Source organism: Rhinichthys klamathensis, unplaced genomic scaffold (assembly GCF_029890125.1).
Source record: "Rhinichthys klamathensis goyatoka isolate OS25496 unplaced genomic scaffold, OSU_Roscu_1.1 h1tg000530l_1, whole genome shotgun sequence".
Taxonomy (NCBI): Eukaryota; Metazoa; Chordata; class Actinopteri; order Cypriniformes; family Leuciscidae; genus Rhinichthys; species Rhinichthys klamathensis.
This window is the reverse complement of record NW_026607006.1, coordinates 311,587-334,537: the sequence shown is the minus strand read 5'-3', so window position 1 is coordinate 334,537 and position 22,951 is coordinate 311,587. Positions and strand designations below refer to the sequence as shown.

The window sequence follows — 22,951 nt, the reverse complement described above, 5'->3', positions numbered from 1 at the left end:
ACCCCAGATCTGAGTCATGTGAGCAAAAAACGGATTTAGGCCACATTTACCTGCAGTCTGGGTGTAGCCTTGTCTTGTGTTGGTCTTGTATGGATCACACTGGTTTTTTTGTTGTTGTTTTTATCTATGTTGAATGTCACTCTTTTGTTTTGTTAAAGTTAAGCTGTTTATACGACCTTATACGCCCTACATATCATCATAATGTAGCCAGTGATTTGAATCACTCTACATAGGCATCAACTCCCATAAATGACATTAAAGACTTATTGATTTCATTCAAATTCTTTGAAATTCTTCTCCTTTTAAAAATTAGACTTAACTTTTCTATCAGTACTTTCTGGTATTTTATGAATCACATTTATTCTTGACATTTTTCTTGCTGCTTCTTTTATTTGTCTTCTACTGATTCTTGGAAGATAGATTGAGGAAATTATGTTTGCCGACTCTTAAATTTAGGAGATATAGAGGAGATACGATTCAAGTGTATAAACTGGTACAGGGAATATTCGATGTAACAGTTGAACCTATCTTTCAGTTCTGGAAAAACAGGTACGAGACACGAGGGAATTCGTTAAAACTTTACCCTAGAACATGCATGTCCGAAAAGAGAAAGAACTTTTTTACACTCCGTGTGGTAAAATCATGGAATGAGCTTCCAGAAGAGGTTGTGTGTTCCCCTTCTATTAATTCCTTTAAGAACAGGCTGGATGCATTTTGCCTGTCAAAAGGTGTTAGGTATAATTATTAAGTTTGCCTGTAACTAATGTAATTAATTTTATGTAATTTATTTAGGATGTGTAGGAAAACTTAAATTATGAAATTAATGTGTTTTTTATAAAATCAAAATGTGAATTTGTATATATATATATATGTGTGTGTGTCTTTTAGAGTCTGGAATAGAGGATTGTATTATCCTGTACCAGAAATCTTTTCAATAAATTTCAATGAATTATTTTTAGTCATTTTATACAAATGTTCAGGTATTTTTAGAATCAACTGAGCTTTAATATAACTTTCCACATTTTAATATTAGAAAAAACACACACTGACTTTTACGTTTCAATACTGACGTGTTATGTATGAACTCATACACTCTTTTATCAAGTGTGTTTTATCACATTTGTCACTATTTGCATTATAATACAAGGATATCTGGTAAAAATGCTTTTTTTTTACCCTAAACAGTTTTACCTTTAAGACAAAATATCACACTCTTTCAGACAAAATCTCACACTCTTTCAATAGCAGTTAATATTTCACAAAGAATTCAACTGAATTACTCTGACATCTATTTTACTATATATTCTATGCACTTTTATCATTCGTGCACTTTTATCATTCGGGCTTTTATTTTGTTGTTGTCTGGTGACGTCATATGGCCGCGCCCCGCTCGTGCATCTGTTGTGGTTCAGCTGAAGAAAAGTTTGTATTTTTAATCATTTAACTCGATATAAACCGTTCCATCAGTTGTATAATTTAGTTTTTTTTTTTTTTACCAGCGATGCTATAGGAATTATTCATCATTAAATGTAACATTATAATGCCGATGCTATAGGAATTATTCATCAAAATGTAACGTTAACATTATACTGCTTTATGTAACATTAATGAGCTTTTTTCTGCCAGCAAAGCTTACACAAGTTATAGAAAATGTGCGTCTCATTTCGCTCCCAATATCGTGAACGAGTTTATTGTAAACAAAATTTCGGTCAATGGGAAGTATTATTAGAGAAGCTTTTCTTCTACTCAACTGAACCAATGATTAACAAATTAATTCAGTGATTCGAATCACCGCACACTGACGACACATGCTGTTCAAAACAGTGTAAATGCAACGCAAACACAAACATGTGTAAAGACAACTGACGAACCAACTGCTAATGTTTTCTTTAAAGTGGAATCTTTTAAGTGATCTACAAATGAAATAAACAAATATGAAATGTATATATAATTTGTGTTATTTTATTAATTTGTAGTGTTAGTTTAGAAAGTTTTTGGCTGATTGGGAAATTTAAGTCCATTAACTCTCACTCTGACTGACTCTCTTAACACTGAACTACTGAACTAGAGCGGATTGAGATTGTTTTATTTTTAATTTTTATTTATGTATGTTTCTTCCTGTTAATTATTCTCATCTTAAACTTAACAAATTGTCTAAACACAGAAAAAGCAACACAGCGACCGAGATCCGTGTGACACTATAATAAAGATGGCATTTCTTAAAGAGGAGAGAGAAGAAATGAAGATTGAAGAAACATTAAGAATGAAACAAGAAGATGCTGAGGAACAAACAATGTTGTTTATTAAAGAGGAGAGTGAAGATATGAATATTGAAGAAACATTCAGTGTGAAACATGAAGATACGGAGGAACAAACAGGTTGGTTTCATTCTCAAAGCTGCATGATTTCCACTTCATTTAAAAGGACCATGCATCTGTTTTTCCCCTTAACATGCTCGTATTATGTGAGAATAATTTTTACATACAACACCCTTACGAAACAAAAATGTATAGAAATATACCGCAAAATATAATGCGATATATTACATAATACGTTTCCATATATGGTAAACCATGTATGGCTATATATTAATACATATAAAATGTTTATAAATGATGACAAAAATAGCATTACATGTAATATTCACAAAGTTTGACCCTTTATTGTGTACATATATTGCACATGTTCCCATGTGAATGCAAGCTCGCTCTCTCTCTCTCTCTCTCTCTCTCTCACACACACACACACACACACATTCACGGAATGAGTTATAACAGATTTCTACTTCCCAGTATGCTTTGCTTCTGACTGTTAAAGGAGGGCAAATGTAAAAAAAATTTATATAGGGGGAGATCTGTTAATGTTCTAATATTTTTTTAATTTAAAAGGTTTTCTGGCATGTCTTGAGTTTTTGGGGTCACCATTGTGCTGACGAGTAGAGCCTGTGGTTCGGTTGACGATTGTCCGAAATCATTAAGAGTGCATATGTCTGATCTGTGCTGTTTTGAGTTCAGTAAAAGTTACGATGTCTCCTCCTGTTATTCAAGTATCTTACAGTTAGTATAGGTCAAGAAAATGACTAGTCATCCCAAGTTTGATATCTTTAATACACTCTGCTGACTTCAGCTGAGAGCAGTGTAGTTTTTTTTTCAGGTTGTGAGGAAATATAAATCTGAGTATCATTGATAATGTAGTGAAATCTAATTATAATGACTCTTAGGGGAGGCATGTACAAGGGGAAAAGCAGAGGACCCAATACTGAGCCCTGTGTCACACCATACTTGTGTTTCATGAGATGTCTCTTCATCTACACACAAACAGTGGTAGCAGTCGGATAGATGGGCCACAAACCATGCTAATGCTTGTCCACAAATTTCAACATAAATCTCAGGCTATCCAAGTGAATGTCTGTCACAGAAAGACCTAATAGTAATCAAAGAAAGATGTAGCCATGATTAGATGCCAAATCTAGGTTATTTGTTTGTAACTTTAATAAACACAAACAACAAGGCTGAAATCCTGACTGATATCTTTCACAAATACAGTTTCTATGAAAAAATTAACATAGGTGAGAGGATAATATTTTTCTACTATTTTAGATATAAATGCAGATATGAGGTCTTTCTATAATTTACCATTTCTCCTCGGTCAAACTGGGTTTTTGATTAAGGGTTTGAGGAATTCCAGCGTTATAGACGAGACATTTTCAGTTAAAACTTGAAATATAAATTCTCATAGAATGTCATTACCTATATATTGAATCATCTGTTTATATTTTTCTAAGCCCCTGAAAAGTCCAGACATCAGAAAAATATCGGTCTATAAATGTGTTTTATGTTTTAGATGAGGGAAATACATGTGTTACGGAAGTGACAAAAAAAAGACATGTTTTTGGGAGACAACATATTTTGTAGACTTTCTGTAAATTACAATGTACAAACCAGAAGCAACTATATCTACCGAATGGAAAAGGGTTGGCTCATCACAAAACATAACTTTCTTTTTTCGGAAGAAAAATCAGTGTTTCACGGACGTGACAGTTCTGAAAGCGGAATTTATCAGACTATGGAAATGCGTATAAAATGTTTTAAAAACTTTAACAGAGACCTTAGTGAGTATTTAATAGAGCTGCCCCCCACTAAAGATTTTTCTTGTTGACTAGTAGTCATTCATTTAAGCTATTAGTTGACTAATCACGTTTGGCCTATTACATTAATATAGTAAACCATAATGAGCCTTTAGGCACAAATTTATTCAGCGCTGCAAAGATGAAGTTGATGCTGACTTAAAGTGGATGCGCCTTTAGAGAGAAATGCAACTTTCATATATGGATTACATAATCAGGAATTACATGATTTCGATATGAATTGGTTTGTTTAAAAGTAGACATTTCAAGCTGTCTATAGACATTTCTCATGTCTGTGAGGCAAGCATACGCTGAGTTTCGGTTCACATTTGTGACACGCTCCAGTTCACAGAGACTGTGACGGCAGGAAGCATATCCTGATTGTTTTCTTAATTTTACAAAAGCACAACATATTGTTGTTATTTTGAATTAACAGAAATAAAAGTAAACTATTTACTGTTTTTAATGATCTATTACTCTGACCATTTTTGTATGACCAAAAATGACGGAGAATTTAAAGTTGTTTCGTTATCAGGAAAAAATGCAAGTGATCGGGCTGGCGCCTCCATGTCTTACAGCAAGTGCATTAACACTCTTCAATATGCTCCAATAATATGAATATCATACAAATATTTATAAAAAAATGTAGATAAATGTAAATGTAGTGTTCTCTTTGATATTAGAATGCCGTTCCTAAAATGTTATTAGAATAAATAATTTTTTAAATGTTATGATATGTTAAGCCTGAAACAGATCACAGCAATAGGTCTACAGTATCAGTCATCAGCAACATGGTAAAAGCATGGTTTTATGGGTTGATTATACAGTTTATGGGATGATATTTAAAGACTTTTTGACAGTCTGAGTCAAAAAACCCCAACCTCAATTTTACACAAATTTTCTGGGGCTGAAATATGGCTTGTAAATGTTGTTTAATGGTTGCAAGGGTGTGGCTATGAAGTTGTTATGCCACTGCTTGATAAGCCGAATCAAAAGAGCCCAACCACAAGTCTCTCTGACCTTCTGATCCAAAGATATGATCTCACAAATGTTGGGCCAATGTCGGCTGATTATCACATTGTTCCATGCGGATATTTTATATTGATATATTTCAACTAAGTTATATTTTTATTTATGTATTATAAAGTCATAACAAGATTTCATATCATTGTTTGTGATATTTGGCAAAGCAAATTATTTGTAAGAAACAATGTGTCTGTCACTTTAAGACAGGCCCTTGATTGACTAATCGGGAGCACCTAGGCTTCCTGCACTCACAGCAGCCCCACTCTTTTTATTTATTATTTTACCGCAGTCCCACTCTTTTTTTATTTAATATTTTCTCGCAGCCCCACTCTCAGAGTGCAGCCTTCAGGTTAATGATGACATGATTATCTTTTGACTCCCTGGCACCGCCCCCGACAGCGGCACCTTGCAAGTTGCTCAAAATAAAATAAAAAACGTCAGATAAAAATGGTTAGCAGAAAGTGCAAAGGCGGCGCTGAAAAGGCCAGAATAAAAAAAGAGAAAGCTTTAGAAACTGACGTGGCCAAATGTTCTAAAGCTGAGCACATTTTTCCTCAAAACAACAAATGAAGACGACGAGACGGCCAGGTAAACTAACGTTAAGGTAGTCAGGAGCAGTGCAAGATGCTAGCGACCGTGTATCAAGCTTTTTCTTGAATCATTAGAAAGTTATACTGTGAAAAAAAGTGCAATACTTGTTTTATTTTTTAACTAATGTTCTTATATTTGTGAGAAATATTTAAATTTGTAAAGCAGCGGAAGTTCAGCACGGACGCGCAAGAGGTTGATATGGTGTTCGTTACCATGACAACCATCTGTGCGTGCTTGTGTATCCAGCTGGTGGCAAATTAAAAGATAATGCAGCTCAAGCTATAACTTAATACTGAGCAACACATCAACACCGAATATGTTTATCAGTTAATGATGACATATATCAAGCATAACATAATTTTCGCAAATTATTTGTAAGAAACGTGTCTGTCACTTTAAGAGTTGCACGGGTCAAAATAGTTAACACATGCCTGCAGCACTGAAAACTGCGTGCAAGTTGTCTCGTGCTTGAATGGTTTAAAATCACATTAAAATCACTTTTTTTCCTGTATGCACGTATTGGATGTGAGGGCAGCACAGAAAAACGGCGCACGAGTCGTTTCGCGCTTGAAATGGTTTAAAATCACATTTTTTTGTGAGTGCACTTTGGGTGTGTGTGCGAGTCGTCTCACGCTTGAATGATTTAAAATCATATTGAAATACTCATAAAGGAATCTAAATTTAATTGTATAACAAGTATCCGATACCTGATCTCAAATAATGTGAATAACAAAGGATTTGACACACTTGTTAAAATGCTCTTTATTTAAATGAGTGGGTGGCTCTAAAAAGAGCCGTTGTTGCCTTTAAAAGGACATTTGGTTGCTTCAACTTCGGAGTTCCTCCTGCAGATCTTCTCTGAGGTTCAGCAGAAGCTGGTTTCCCTCTGGTCTCAGGTGGACTCCGTCTCTGCATAGATGGGAGAAGCCGATGTTTCTGTGGCGAATGCAGCGCATCTGTCTCCCTGCCAAAAAGCCAGACACCGCCCCGTTGATCCACCGTCGGCTCCGCTCCACGCCGTAGCCAGTCTGACCTCTCCAACTCAGACGGGGCAGAATGTGAGAAAACACAAGCCTGGAACATTCTGAAGCATTTAGCCAGGTCACGCTTTATTTCCCGAAGGAAATCCAGGCGGTCGCAGCCCTCCCGACACAAACTGTTCCCACCCAGGTGGATAATCAGGATGTCAGGAGCTGTAGCTTTGGCCCTGAGAGAACGCAGAGCTGGAAGCAGCTGCTCCCAGAGTCTACCTCCTCTGCCATCCCAGGTGATCTCACACTGAAGTACAAGGTTTTCGTCCAGGCCCTGCTCACAGATGTGAGCAATGCAGCCTGCGGATGACTGAACTGCCGACTCAAAAGAAGAGTGAGGGAACTGTGATGTACCACCAGTATTTATATGAGTGCGGCACTTTGATCTTTCTACAGGCCCCTGTACAAGATACTCTTTATCGCTATGGAGGTATTTTGTCACGTCTAATGTATTAATAATGCCATCAGAATGTAACCAAAGCACAGGATAACAAGTAGATGGCTATAAGTAATTGTAAATCATACAAAGTAAATGCCATGATCACTATACAGGTGTTACTTATGATTTTGTAAATGGTGATTAGCAACCAAAAAGGTCTTTCCAGAAGTCCAAAACACCCTCTTCTTACACACAGAGTGGTTTGGCTTTACCCAGAGGTGGCAGTTGATAAAGTCGCCCACTTTGATTTGCTTAAATCTCCTGTTTATGTAGGCAAAAAGATCCTTCGAAATCATGGACACTTCATCGATGATAAGAATCTCCACGTCGCATAGTCTTGCTTGTAGTTGATCTAGGGCATTTTCAAGTCCTTGATATGGTGCCTTCAGTTTCCTTGGAAGTTTTAAGATAGAATGCAGTGTTTTACCGGAAACGCTGCCGTTCCAGTAAACACACTCAAGAGCACCGTAGGCACGGAGAGATCCCCTTCCTCCCGTAGTCGAGGCAGTTGTCGCAGAATCTTATTTGCTTCATTGTATACGCACTTGATGACGTGTGATCAGCCACAACCAGCACCACCTGACACGAAGTAGAAAAACTGTTCTGGATTATGACCCCACACACGCTTCTGACACCACTGGCAGACAGTGTAGAATATGGCTGCCTGCGTCTCATTTAGACTTCTAAAAAAAACTTCCTAACAAATTCAATGGTCATCTGCGGCGCCTCTATGAGTGGCACGTTCCATGTTCAAGAATCTGATATTATGGAACATCATCTTTCTCATCATCCAGATTGATGTCTTGCCTTTCTGCAACGCACGCCAAACGATCCACTTTTATTTCAGGTGCAAAAGTTCTCAGATGGCCCTTGCTGTTGCAGCTGATCGAATGCCTTATCCACTTCATCGCTGTTTTTTAAAAATATTTCCTTGTGTGCTTGCACTATGGCATGGACAGGTAAGGGTTAATGCCCGACGAGGTGTCCGTTGTAAGGTTTTAATGGACGACGGCGAGGTGTAAACCGGCCGACGCGAAGCGGAGGACGGTTGCCTCCGCCGAAGTCCATTAAAACCTTACAACGGACACCTCGAAGGGCATTAACCCGCTTATACCATGGTCACTTGCCAAATAAAACATTTTTAAAACATTAGTTTATATTTTAATTAGGCTAAATCTAGTTTTTTTAAATAATAACTTGCCTGACGATTTATTTAGCAACTTGAGATATATAGTCCGCTCAACTTGTAGAACCCTTCAGGTTCAAAAATGCTTTTTTTTTTCATGAAACACAAAGGTAGGCATAGTTATTTTTTATTACACATAAAACACTGTGTTACACGAGTCTACACTAACCACAGCCTCCGAAGCACCGCTGTAGGTCGACTCTCCGATGCTGGACTGGAGAGCCGTCAAATAATGTCGGTGACAGCCAGGCCATCGATGCGAGAGCAGTCTGCGGGCTTGCTCCGTCAGTCCGTGAGAGACTGAAGATGAAATAACGAAGCCGCTCATTGTTGTATTAGTAGGCTATGTAATATCTAACTGACGTTAGATGTTTGTTTTGATAGAGCAAATTGTTAACGGATACTTTGACTGCCTGTTGCTATGGTTACTCAGTCACAGCTGTTGTAGGCAGCGCATTTATTTATTAATTTCGAACGGTAAACAGGCAGTTTCACCAGAACTCCTTTACTAGGTGTCCTCTATCACTTTTTAACGGACACCCTGCAGCCAATCAGAATCGAGTATTCACCCAGACCATGGTATAAGCATCAGCAAACCAGGGTGAGTAGGTAGTTCCACAGATGCATTTTTGTAAAACGTCTCATATGTTGGTTTTAGCTGCTCGTTGATCCGATGTGGCATATAAAGCTTAAGTAATCTACTATAAAACCTTACGGGTTGTTTTCCTCGTGCATACCTAATAACGTGTATACCTAATAACTGCAGCATTCCCAGATGTTCTTTTCTGGAAAAAAAAACCATACCGTTGCTGACCATACACGATGCTGCACTCCAAAGCAAAATCTGCCAGACACATCTTTTCAAAGTCACGTGTCTGAGGCCTTGCTCTATATTTATTTATTATACCTAACATTCAGACATCCTCGGAATCGGGATCTTTATTTTGTAGGACACTAAGGGGAAGACTCATATTTAGCGCGTCACCATCCGTCGGTATAAACAGCGCTTAGCGCTTTGTGAACACTTTTTCAACGGTAAACTGCATGTTCGTGCCACAGAGTGCTAACCTGCCTGTGTTTGGAGTAGGCTTGCATTATCTGCTTCATTTCATCTTCCTCGCTAATGTTCGTCTCACGCACACTCCTGATTACGTTCTAAAGTAAACCGCCCATTTCATGCTCCGGTTTGAAAATGTATGAAAGCATATATATAACGCAGCTAAATGCGTCAAGAATGAACTGAATGTCCATATTAGCATTCCATGTCCATAATAAATCGGGATTGTATCCATTCACCCAAGACTCCTTTGGAACACGCTTCAGCAGAATCACGTTAGCATTGGACAATGCTTTGACGTTCTCATTGTAGTCATCGATGGACAACTTACACTTTGTCAGTAGCTCTGACAGACTGTCAAAGGAGGCTTGGGGGTCGTTCAACAGGTCCCACACCGGCTTGAGTTTTGTCCTAGCTTCCCGTCTCAATTTCCTTCTGTCCGCTTGCTTTTGGCCTTTCTCATGCTCTTCTTCAGGATGCTGTAGTTGTGTGGTTTTAGACGCAAACATGCAGCTTCCAGATGGAGAAGTGTCCGTGTCATCCTCTTCTTCGGAACACTGTGGTCACGGCCGAGTGATCGTGGTGCTAAACACGGGTAGTTTGGGGAATCCAAATCGACATAATAAATTTCCCTTCTTACATGACTTTGAGTGGTTCCTGCTGTGAGGCTGAACCTCTGTGACGATTTGGTGAAGCTCAGGATCAGCCGAGGAATCGGGCAACTGAGTCACAAACATCCTTATTACAGTCCCTTTCAAACTAGGGTGCGTCCTTTATTCAAACAAGAAGATGGATATGTGGGCTTCCTCTAGCTTTAAAATCCACTCGGTAAAAGTAGTCCTCAACTTTACCAATGGGTTGAGCAGGCGATAAAAGCAGATGAGTCATTAGCGCATCCACCTGTTTATCAAACATGCTCATGACAGTGACAGGGTTGCTTCGAAGGATTTCACACTTTGTCTAGGGCTGTCAAAATTGCTCAAAAATGACGTTCGAATATTCCCTCTAAAAAAAACACATATATTCGAATATCTGGTTGCGCATTTTGTCAATGACGCGCATTACGTCAATAACAGGACAAATTAATACAAAGAGACACAACTACTTGTATAGGTAGTATATTTAAGTTTAAACATATTTGACAATGTATTAACTTAAACAAAACCAAGTAAATCAAGTAATGGCCAAGACCGCAGACCTTACTCTCTCGCAGGCACTCTTTCTCTCTCTCTCTCTCTCTCTCTCTCTCTCTCTCTCTCTCTCTCTCACCCTCACGCTCTCTGCGCATAACGGTTTAGATGAACAACAATAAACAAATTGTTGGGGTGGTGATGGCGCAGTGGATAAGACACATGCCTTTGGTGTGAGAGACCCGGGTTCGAATCCACTGTGAGACACCAATGTGTCCCTGAGCAAGACACTTAACCCCTAGTTGCTCCAGAGGCGTGCGACCTCTGACATATATAGCAATTGTAAGTCGCTTTGGATAAAAGCGTCAGCTAAATGAATAAAAAAAAAAAAAAAAAAAAAAAGTTGATTGCTGATCAAGAGTTTTGTGCAAGCAATTTAAGGTCGCGACTCTTGTCCTAAATATAGCAGGCTTCATTCGGTGATAAAAACAAATATTATTAACATTAATTTAAGTTTTACAGTATATAGAACCGACATTGAACGCACAGAGCGAGCTGTGCTGTTGTAAACTCATGGGTAAACTGCTGCTAGCTAGCCTGCTACTATGGCTATTTCGAGGGCGTCTGGCCACGCCCCCTTGGCGGGCTCTGACGTGTCTGATGTAATGCTAGCTCATTGGCGCACACGTTGGAGGCGCCCGTGCCATTGGCTGCCGCAGCACAGCCAATGAGTGAGCCAGACACTCACTAGCTGTGCAGCTGGAAAATGCGTTTTACATTTTAAGCTTCAGAATTTTGGCACTCGCAAAGCAGACAGCCGCGCCTCTGCTACCGCGCGCGTGTTTTTCCACATGATTCGAATATTAATTTTCACCTTCGAATTTCTGTTTTTTAAAACTATTCGAATATATATTCGAATTTAGAATATTCGTTGACAGCCCTAACTTTGTCGTCCAGTCAAGCTCGGAAAAGTCGACTCGTTCACCTTGCTGGGTCTTGATTGCTGTTATTACTTCAGACCATCTCATTTCGGCTGCACTGAATGTGCAAAAAAACTTAGGGGTTCCTAACCGTCTTAACATAGCCTGTAGATCTCTCAAAGTTTTCTCCCAATGCGATGAAGAGACTCTCAGGGGTTGCATGAACCGTGTGGCATCTCTGTTGTGTACCAATCTTTCAATCTCCCGGTTGTCTTGGAAGCAGTCTGTTCGATATTTTCCACCCATCTCTTGTGAAAGGTTTGCCTTTTCGCAACTGGATAGACATGGTGTTTCTAGCCAGTTTCGTTTTTGTTACAAACGTCTTTTGCAAAACGCGTGTCCACGCTGAACAATCTCGCGTTGAAATGCATACTGGGAGATAATGAAATTTGTCTTTCCTCATCAATGGAATTCTGTCCAGTGGGGAATTGAACAGGGAACACCATGGCTTCCAGCTTTGGTATTTTGAAAAATCCAACAGGCGTTTGTCCTTGTGCAGGTGCTATACTAAATATAATATAGACTCGCTGCTCGGTCTTGGCAGACAGTTGACAGTCTCCTCCACCTTGGAGGGCACGCACACAACACACAACTGCACCATTCTCTGCTGTCCTTTGGGTTGTGCAACTATTTTTGCAAATGGTAAAATTTTTGCAATGAGTTGACGTTCAAGCACATTCAATTTAACCAATTCCGCAGGGATTGGTGGCAACTCCAGTTTGTTGGCTGCTGCAATTAAAGACATCTGTCCTCTTTTAAGATGGCTGTCACAAGTGTGGCAAATCCACTTCTGTCTTCTCTCTTCCGGAACTGCGCAGGAACCTGAGCAGGCACTGTCACAAACATGAACATACTTCACGGTCAAGCAAAACGCTGCAACATGAATGTTTTTGTCATAACTTGTTCTATTACAGACCTTGACTTGATTGGGAAACAGGGCTCTGTGACAGACTGTGCAGACATGTGTAGGGCCATGCTGAATTTTACACCGGAATGCATGCATAGCACTTTCCATGACTTTGTTAACCAAAGGCTGGGATGTTTGCTGGCTGAAACGGATGTACGGTTTATATTTCCTTTTATCCTGAGTGCGCAATTGCAACCGATGAAGAACGTGATATGCAGCATCACTAACACATTTTTGGGTCTTGCTTTTTGGGTCTGAACTCTGGGTTGCCCGCATAACTCTTCGCCATATAAGCATCTGTGCTGTACCTCTTCTTTGTGTACTCTTTCATCTTCTTCTGGAAGAGTATCTGTGCTGTACCTCCTCACTATTTCCGCTTTCATTTTGTTTTGGAAGAGAACATCCTGATTATACTTTACCATAATTGCTTCTTTTTTCTTTATTTGGTATTGCAAAGAAGTGACATACCTCAGCCTCTCATTATCCCTTTTTCTAATGGCATAAGATGCAGTTGTGCCCTTAGGTACTCCACCTTGTTTTAAATTTTTTAATATTTGACGCATTTCTTTTCTGTGCTTATTTCTTTTATCTACCACATCTTGGTTTTTAGCTCCTACATTAACATCCAACATTTGTTTCTGGTTCTGGTAAAAGTGAAATCACTTGTGATACCGGTTCACAGATGGTGAAGGCAGTTGGACAGACTGTTGCTCTGTTTCAAAAGAAACAGGCATAAATTCATAGCTGGTCTCATCACCACGATCCCAGAAGATCTTGAAAATTATGTCTGCCATGTCACTCAGGTGGGTGAAAGTCAACATGACAGCAGTTCCATGACCAGTAGGATGGGGCAAGCCTTTGGCAGTCTTTGAATGTGAATCAAAAAATCCGTACCTTCCAGATCTGTCTCTGAACACAGCAATGCACTCTGGAGCAACAAGGAGCAGAGCATGACTGACATCTGTTGAGAGACACTGCAGTTTTTCAGTGAGAGGAATGCACCACTGTTCCGTGCCAGGGGTCCCTGTGGCTCTGAGGTATCCAATCATCACTCCTGACTTCTGCACATCGTGTATCCGGTTAAATGAGGAAACACTTAGAGGTACTTCCTCCATAGTCAGAAGGTTGCGATTAAACCTTCTTTCAGCAATAAGCTGCATTTTAATACCGACATAACGCATCTCCCTCCTTTAAAACTCTATCAAGGTCAGGCAACTTGAACGTAATCCCTTCACTGTGGTTGACCAAAAATGTCAATGCTACACACGTGCACTGATTATTTCTTGAGAAACTGTCATCCCTATCATCACCCTGACAATGAGATGCCTGCACAGACAAAAACTTGGGTGCAATATCACCACCTTCTGCATACATTCTACCCGAAAAATGAGCTACAGCTGCACTGGTGCATGCCTGTTCAACCTGTAAATAATGAACCTGGAATTAGGCTATTGGTCAAAATTAGTGTTATATAATCAGTTCAATTTTAAATTGCACTTCATAGTGTTTGGGGCAAAGACATTTTTGCTAAACAGGCATTTGTATACATCAAGTGTGCACTAAAGACAAGTGCAAAAAAATGTTTATTAGGGGTGTGACAATACACTTAATTAACGAGGCGATACAAATGGATTCACATGAACAGACGATATTATAACACCATTTTTAAGAAATCTTCAATGACATATTCAACTAAGTCACAAAATGCTAAATAATGCAGGTGCATTTAGAAATAGTCAGTGTTGCCGGTGTTCAGCCGCAACACCGGTCACCTCACTTGTCCACAGTGGCATTGTCCCCACCGTCGTTTTGATTTTTTTATAGAAATAAAAACAATTAGTATGTTTTCAAAAAAACATGTTAACAAACTGTCAAGACTATCAAGCTTATAAAAAGTTCCTATTATCAATCACTAGGGACACAGTATTACTAGTCTTACGATACTGCTTAACGATCTGGTACTTTAATGCTATTTAACGATCTGGTACTTTAATGCTATTTTTATCCGTTCTTTTTGTTAAGAATTAAGAACATAATCAACATTGCTTTGTATTTTGAAAGGTAAAAAAAGAAGAAGATCTGATGCACCATATTTTCTCCCAAATCTAGAATAAAATTAGATTAATATGTAACGGTGGCAGCCGCCCTAATACAAATAAATGTCTTTAACGAAAAGTTCGGGCGCCAGACAGGATTAAACCTGTCAAACAATTAACTTAACCCAGGATAGCAGAAAAGGTAACCACCTGTTACACAACAAATAATAATAATAATCCCAGAAAAAAGGTCAGTTCGCAAGGGATATTTATTTTTCCACACATGTTCATAATCATAAATCACACAAAAAACCGAAATGGACCCAAAAAAAAAGAAGAAAGAGAAAAAAAAACAATAAGAAGTGAAATTCACACTAGCGGTCTCTGGCCGTTGAGATCCGTGCCGGGAACCGACCGCGTCACGCTATCCACGTTTGCAGATTCGTGTCCACATTCATTCAAAAAACGAAATGTCCATAAGGAAAAAAAGAGAGAGGAAAAAAAAAAGAAAACATTGGATAAACATCTCATTAAATTCGTGGTAAATTACCAACATTAAATCAACAGCACAATAATTTTAAATAAGCACACAGAATGTGCGAATATGAAAGCTATGCGAGTGGGTGCGTGCATGGATAGAAGTGCGTGTAATGGCGGCGCAGAGGTACTGACCAAGTTTGCAGATATTGAAGGCCCCAATGAGTATCGCGGGTCATCAGACACCAAGATAGGTGGACAAGCAGCTTTCCGCATTGCCCTCAGAACAGCTCACGACGGTCGGTCTGGAAGCGCACTGCTTCAGTCACGCACCAGACATTTTACGTTTCACATGAAACAGCTGATTGACACGCACGCCGTCTTTCCACCAAACCATCACTCATACTGGCAAACCTCATGTGCAAACAAACGGATGACGCTCCAGATTCAGGTACTACACACTCCTTTTAAATACAACTTCCTTTCGTTGTTAATTGACACGCTCCACCCAAAATCACGCTAAAATGAAAGTGAAAGTAAACAATGTTGTGAGACAGATTCTCTTATTTGCCACAATATCACAGGTCTTAAGTGTAACCATACATTTGAATGTTTAGTTCTGTCCTGTTTATTTCAGCAGGGGCTGATGTTTTGAGCACGCTGTGACTCCGCATGAGAGATCTCTTTCTCTCTGGACTGCGAATAGCAAAAATGCATCCCTAATTTGTTTTTTAATACTATTATATTTATGACTGACAAGATCAAATTTGCAAGATAACTTCTTTATAGCAATAATAAATAGTATGTTTTTATTGTTAATTTCTTAATAATAAAAAGTTTGGCCAAAAACTCCAGGCAATGTGTTTGAGTATTTGATTTATTTATTTTCACAGCACATTTATTTTGATTTGTTAAACACAAAACACCTCACTTACATGAATTTATGGTGAAATGTTATTTTTCATGTTAATCAGATCAATTATGATCAAGAACAATGCACTGTGGCTTTAATTCAGCGGCAGTGGCACAGCAAAAATAGACTCGGTGCTGAAATGATCGCTGCACTGCTGCATCTGCTCTGCGACGCCTCTGGGTACAGTGTGAATGCTCTTACCTGTTAACATGGGCGCCGAAAAAATACACGCTGCTTACGCTCTGCTAGCGCATATGGTGAGAAACCAGCCTTAGTCTGGAGTCCTGTATTGGATTATAAATATTCTTTTGAAAATACCTAGATGAACACAGATATTGTCGCAATTGTATATTTATGGTCTTCATGTTTCATCAATGCAATCATCTCTTATCTGTATCTGCCTTTTATTCAGCTACAGCGATATCTGGATGTCTTTGTTCATATAAACAGGGCTCGACATAAGCGATGGCCCGGGGCCAGTAAAAGAGTATGTCGGGCTAGTTGATTGGGCAGTCACTGGCCCGCGCGGGCCTTCACCAAAACAAACAGCAATCGTCATACACAATGGCGCGAAGAGTGTCCATGTTATTTCAGGTTATTTATAACGTGTTAAAATGTCAAAGAACTACTTTCAGTCGCTTCCGTGTTTATCTAAGCGCGGGGCTCCAGACTAACTTTTTATTTTACTAGGAGCACTGTAGCCGATATATACCACGATATAGTGTCTGTGTATATTACTGCAAAAAGACTATTTATTAACCCTGCATGTTCTGCTTATCTCTGTGAATGAATGGCGCAGACGCGCGGTTTCATTTAACGTTACCTCTCTCTCACACACACACACACACTGAAGCACGAGTGACGCTTGCGCTGTTTTCAGTCTCTGCTGCCTCAAGATATCATGACATGATGAAATTCATCTCTTGAGCCGCTCTGAAAGTCACTTCAAGAGCATTAACATTTCATTTGAGAAAAACTATCGTCATATACACAGAAACTCAAAGGCCTTCATGGCAACCCGTCAAAATATAAGTCCGCTTTAACTTGGGGAAATTTAACTGCACGTCAAAGCAGACTTTGTTTACGAGTCCTTCAGGTGTGTTAGGATTAAGCGCATCAGACAGTTTAATGGTGCTGAAATCTTTCGCAGAAATTGGTGTGTGATGCTCCGTTTTATCACGACCCTCTCTTCTCATTGTCTTTATGACTCCAGCGAAAACATTATTTGATGAGGTGAATTCGCTGTCTCTCATTAGACACCAGGACAAACTCAAAGGTGGATCGGTCAGAAATCTGTTCAGACCCGCACGTAACGCTACATATCTACTAATGCCATATTTTTCGCCTTTGGAGCTTCTGACAGTTCTGTAGAAGTCACGGAGAAGTGCGTTGAGTTCCGTCTTGGTGATTTGTTTAAAATCAATGCTGCAACCCTTGTCATTACACTAGTCACCCGAAGCATTTCACTGCCCATCGGGTTTGCTGCACGGTATTTTTTTTCATTGCGAGTCTTCTCGAATGTTTTAATGTTATATTTCAGCACTTGAGCATGACGGTTCATATTTGTATTAGTCTCGCCAAATTGTTCCTCAAACCACTCATCTGCTGTCATGCCACCTAGTAAATTTTTTTTCTTAATGTTTATGTTGATACGGGTGGTTGCTAAGGGTGTTGCGCAGTGATAAATAGAACCGTTGGGTGAACCAGTCATAACCGGTCATTTATCATGAATAAAGCACAGCTATTGACCAATCAGAATCAAGGATTGGAACTAACTGTTTTATAATTGGTAATATATTACCCCTGTCTTGAGATCATTGCATTGGTTATCAGTTCCTCGTATAATTAATTTTAAGATTCTAATCTTTGTTTTTAAATCTTTGCATGGTACAGCCCTCCATACATTGCTGATCGTATTCATGAGTCAGAGAAAATTTAATGATCTAATGCGCAAAATCCCCTGCACGTTCCTTGATCGAAACTGAAGTCCAGAGGTGCATAATATAATAGGAACATAATATAAGGAACAGTTTACCAGAGTATATGAGACAATCATCATCGTTGAATAAATTTAAGAAACATTTAAAAACATATTTTTTAAAGGCTACCCCCTAATAGTCAACTAAATTTTAGTCGACTAGAAGAGGCTTAGTCAACCAAAATGTTATTAGTCAGTTAGTCGCAGAAAAGAAGTTGCTTGTGGCAAAGTCACGGAGTCCCTGAGAGACAGATCCTTAATGGCGGGTCTTTGTGGTAATTACAGTGTGTCAACCTCAAATATCACTTGTCATTTGAAATATGCAAGTTGCAATTTTACATGGTCACTCGCTTTAACGCTGACCTATAAATGTGTGCTAATATTAGGCACATATCCGTGTTTGTGCGGAGTGCAGAAGATAAAGTATAGTCCACTGCGGAGATGGCGAATCAGCATCATCAACTTCATCTTTTGCACTGAAACAGAAAATGCTAGTTTATTAATAAATAATTAAAATGTCTCCTTGCTATTGTTGCTGATGCTTAGCCGTCAAACTTTATGCGTGTGCTTAAGCTCGGAATATAGACTATAATATGACGCCTGTATTAAACGCTCATTATGGTTTAGGATTCTCCTCAGTAGGCTATTTGAGTTAAGTAAATATAAACATGCGATTAGTTGACTAATGACTTGAATGAACGACTACTAGTCGACTAGAAAATCTTCAGTCAGGGTCCTAATTTTTTTACATTAGCTTTTGATCAGGTATGAGCGTTGTGGTATTGTCACTATAGCTACTCGTCTGAGATGTCCTTGAATGGTCTGTTTTGATGTTTTAAATTTGTGGTTGTTAATTTCTGTAATTACTTTTATTTTATTACATTGTACAGCAATGTGGTCAACGATGTTGTTTTATTATGTGCTTTATAAATAAGACCGGATTGGATAACTGCCAGCTTGAAATTATTTGAGACATGTCATAAACAAAGCAAAGAATAAACAATATTACAAGTATTACAAGATTACAGGTAACGCCTCTTTTATTAGCTTTGTGGTAGAGATGCGCGGATGGGCTTTTATTTCATCCGCAACTGCATCACAAAACTCGCTATCCGTCCGCCATCCATCCGCACCAACGTTTTTTGACCAATTTTCAAAGCCGCACCCGCCGGCCATCAGCTGATTGTTTTAAGGTCTATGGGCGATGCAAGGCGCTGCTGACGAAAGATTATTTTTCGTCACGTCATCCTGTAATCTACTTTGTGGGTATAGGATCTAATGTTTGTAGGATACATGCTGTTGGTTTTGATGCTTTATATGACTAAATGTGTTGATGTCTGTTAGTGGCATTAAACTTGTATTTGTCTCTTTTCGCCTAGACCTGATGCTACTGAAAGAGGAGAGTGAAGTACTAGATGAAATGGAAAAAGACCAGTATGAGAAACATCATGATTTCACCACTGAAGAAAGATTTAGTTGCTCACAGACTGAAAATTCATCCTCACTAAAAAGAGCTTTTAAAACAGAAACTATAAGTTACTTCAACTGCCAGGAGTGTGGACAGAGTTTTACTAAAAAAGCAAACCTTAAAATCCACATGAACATTCACACCGGTGAGAAGCCATTTACCTGCCTTCAGTGTGGAAAGAGTTTCACTCAAAAAGGAAGCTTTAACAGGCACATGAGAATTCACACCGGAGAGAAGCCTTACCCCTGCCACCAGTGCGGAAAGGGCTTCACAGCAGAACTAAACTTAAGATGTCACATGAACCTTCACACTGGAGAGAAGCCATTCACGTGTGATCAGTGTGGAAAGAGTTTCAGACATAAAGTGACCCTTAATAATCACAGGAGGATTCATTCAAGAGAGAACTGTTTTATTTGTCATCAGTGTGGAATGAGTTTCACAGACAGCGATCACCTTAAGAATCATGTATTAACTCACACTGGAGAGAAACCTTTCATGTGCCATTATTGTGGAAAGACTTGCTCAAACCAAACAAGCCTTAAGACTCATGTGAGAATTCACACTGGAGAAAAGCCTTTCACCTGCCGTCAGTGTGGAAAGAGTTTCACAGTTAAATTAAGCCTTGAGAGGCACATAAGAGTTCACACTGGAGAAAAGCCTTTCAAGTGTCTTCAATGTAAAAAGAGTTTCACATATCAAAAGGACCTGAAGCGTCATTTGCAAACTCATCCTGTAAATACATTGCAGTGTTCTTCAGTGTGAACAAGAAAAAGGAGCTATTTCGGTCCGTGTATGTTCCATTCATTAGTTTTTTAATTTAATATTGAAAGTATAAAAAATCAGAAAATGGCACATTTATTCATTTTTTTGTATTTTTCTTTTTTTTTTTAAACGGAGGGTGAAAACAGCTTGATTTTATGTTTTTAGGTTCAGGGGTAGAAAATGGATAAACGGCTTGAATATTTGATTTTCACATGTGGGCGGGGATGAAACGCCCCTTTCCACTGATTGGTCAACCGAAGATCAGCCCCGCTCATGAAATAAATAAATCCATCCAGAATAAAAGTTATGACTACTATTTACTCTTACATCGAGTGGTCTGCGCTTCGCTGCAATGTAAATGCATATCCGTGCTGTTAAGTTGCCATCTCTGAGTCATGGTGATTCAACATTGTGTGAAAACAGCGTAAGCTCGTTATTTTGGTTAAGGAGGAACTGCAAACGGTGGCTGGTTGATTGTGGCGCTTGGTGACTGTCTATGACTCAAGGAACAAACTGATGATGTGACGTCTGCGTGAGCAGGTGCACAGAGTTTTTAAATACATATTTTGACAGGCAGGTAGGACATCATTCCAGCTAACAGGGAAAATTCCCATAACTTTCACTAACATTCTTTGAAAGCTGTGTAAATAGGACAAATCGTTCTTAAAATAATGTTTAAGAAATGTTCTTGTAATGTTGTCAGTAATTTATAGTAATATCTTCAGTATTACTGTGCGTTCACACCGCCGCCGGCGAGAGCGTCAAAGTGGCCGGAAGTCATTCATTTTCACTGAGAGCCGGCGGCGAGCTCCGGCGAGGGCGGCGCGTCTTGGACGGTGAGAGCGGCGAGAAGAAGTTGAAATCAGCTCAACTTTATGGTAATGAGCTATGACGCGGTTCGGCGGCAACCAATCGGAATGTAGAAGTGCTCCCCTTGAGAGGATTCAAGAGAACGCAGTCAAGTAAACTTTGGTTCCGACCACATTAGTTCCTAAGCATAATGGAGGAGAAGTTGATCATTTCTGTTTCAGGATTCCCAATGCTGTATGACCTGTCCCTGTTAACGTACAGGGACATAAACAAAAAAAACGATGCGTGGATGAAGGTGTCTGATATTGTTGGTGTTTCTCGTGAGTTGCTGATGTGCATTTAGCGTTATATATTTTCCTTAAAAAATGCGGGAATTGCATGCTAACTTTGGCACTAGCCTATAGCACGCAAAACAGTTGTTGATGCAAATCAGACAGGTTAACTTGACAATTTTTACAAGATCAGTTTTTGTCTATACATAATTAAATGAGCACCTATGATATGGCTATTTACTGATGCTGTACTAAAGCCTACTTTAGCCTGCCAAATTTCATTAGATGTCATTATCAGTGGTTATAATTATAGTTATCTAATTTCGCAGTACGTTACATTTGAAGTACAAAATATTTCTGATATATTTTAAAATGAAAGCAGTCACTTCTGGATTTTTTTAAATAAATAAAAATGCTGCAAGGAAAAACAAAGTGTACTATACCTGTTCCCCCTGTGGTATTATCAACACATTGCTTAGCTGGAGAAAATAATGATAAATGTCATTATAGTCACATATTGAATAAAATGTTTTATTGTCTTTTCACTAGCGGATGAGTGCAGGAAAAGATGGAAGTCGCTTAGAGACACATTTAGAAAGGAGAGGAGGAAGGAGGCAGAGAGGAAGCGGAGTGGAGCAGGGGCGAGCAGTGTCCGGCCATGGCGCTACAGTGGGGTCATGGGCTTCCTCAACCCATTCCTAGAAGATTGATTAACTGACAGTAATATGGTTGGGGAAGCCCTGACCCCAGAGGAAAGAGAATATGCCATGGCCGGGCAAAGTCAGGCAGAGGAGACAGCACACACACACACAGTACACAGTGTGAGTCCAGCCTTCAGGGACAGGCAGGTGTAAGCCAGAGCCGGCCCTGCATTCAGGGCCTTCAGCCCTCCGCAGTGAGGAGAAAGAGAGCACACCACAGCCCAAATTTTGACGAACGCATGCTAACAGCTTTGGAGGCTGTTAGTAAAAGAGCTAGCAGTAATGATGACAGTGACAGCCTATTCTTCCAAAGCCTCCTGGAAGACTTCAGGACGCTGTCAGTGAGGACCAGTCAAGACTTAAAGTTCCAGATACATAGGCTTGTATATGAGGCTAAATCTCTGGAGGCTGATCCCAATGAACACTGGGGAGAGAGTAACGGGGGGCAGCTGACAAGTCTGTGAGGGCTGTTAGTAGGGATGCAACGGTACACGGTAAAATCCCGGACCGTTCGGTCAGCCCTGCACGGGACAATCTACCCTCGTGTCCCGCGGGACTTCGGTTTTGCCATTGAGTTCGCGCTGATCCTTTTAGTTTTTGCTTTAAGCCTTGTTTATACTCGACGCGTCCGCACGAGCGCGAGTCTCCACTGACTGCGCGCGCACCTCTTCAAACGGACGAGGCGTTTATACTTGACGCGCTCGCCGTTGTGCTATTCTGTGAAACGACAGGGGGCGACCTGTCGAGGAGTAATTCTCCTCTAAACCACCAGGAATCAGCAGTGAAGAAGTAGTTTGCCGTTTATTAGTAGTTTATTAATTGCTGATTCATAAAAGAGTAATAAATGCAGTAGGTTTATTGTAGCCTACTTTCACTGCATGTAAACTAGTTAAACAATTGAAGCCTGAGTGTTTAAACCTCATCAGCAGGGCTTACTTCTGCTATTGTAGGCTTATTTTGTAAATGTAACCAATTACTTTAGACAAGTGCAAACTGGGTGCTTAATGCAAATGTGTTCCTATTCACAAAATGAGAGGCTTTTATGGTCGCCCATCAATGCA

At 39.6% G+C, this 22,951-nt stretch overlaps 1 protein-coding gene across 1 annotated transcript; it reads left to right on the top strand.

The window, feature by feature from the left end:
- Window positions 1–2,141: 2,141 nt before the first annotated feature.
- LOC130073227 (gastrula zinc finger protein XlCGF8.2DB-like) lies at window positions 2,142–20,107 on the top strand. Its single transcript, XM_056238696.1, has 2 exons — window positions 2,142–2,378; window positions 19,257–20,107. The coding sequence occupies exons 1-2, from the start codon at window positions 2,210–2,212 to the stop codon at window positions 20,105–20,107; spliced, it is 1,020 nt and encodes a 339-aa protein (XP_056094671.1). The 5' UTR covers window positions 2,142–2,209.
- Window positions 20,108–22,951: the final 2,844 nt, after the last annotated feature.

Bases quoted from the DNA above. Each gene is read 5' to 3' on its own strand.
- LOC130073227 (XM_056238696.1), top strand. From the start codon at position 2,210: ATGGCATTTCTTAAAGAGGAGAGAGAAGAAATGAAGATTGAAGAAACA. The intron at 2,379-19,256 runs GTTGGTTTCATT...CTTTTCGCCTAG, and splicing joins AGATACGGAGGAACAAACAG to ACCTGATGCTACTGAAAGAG.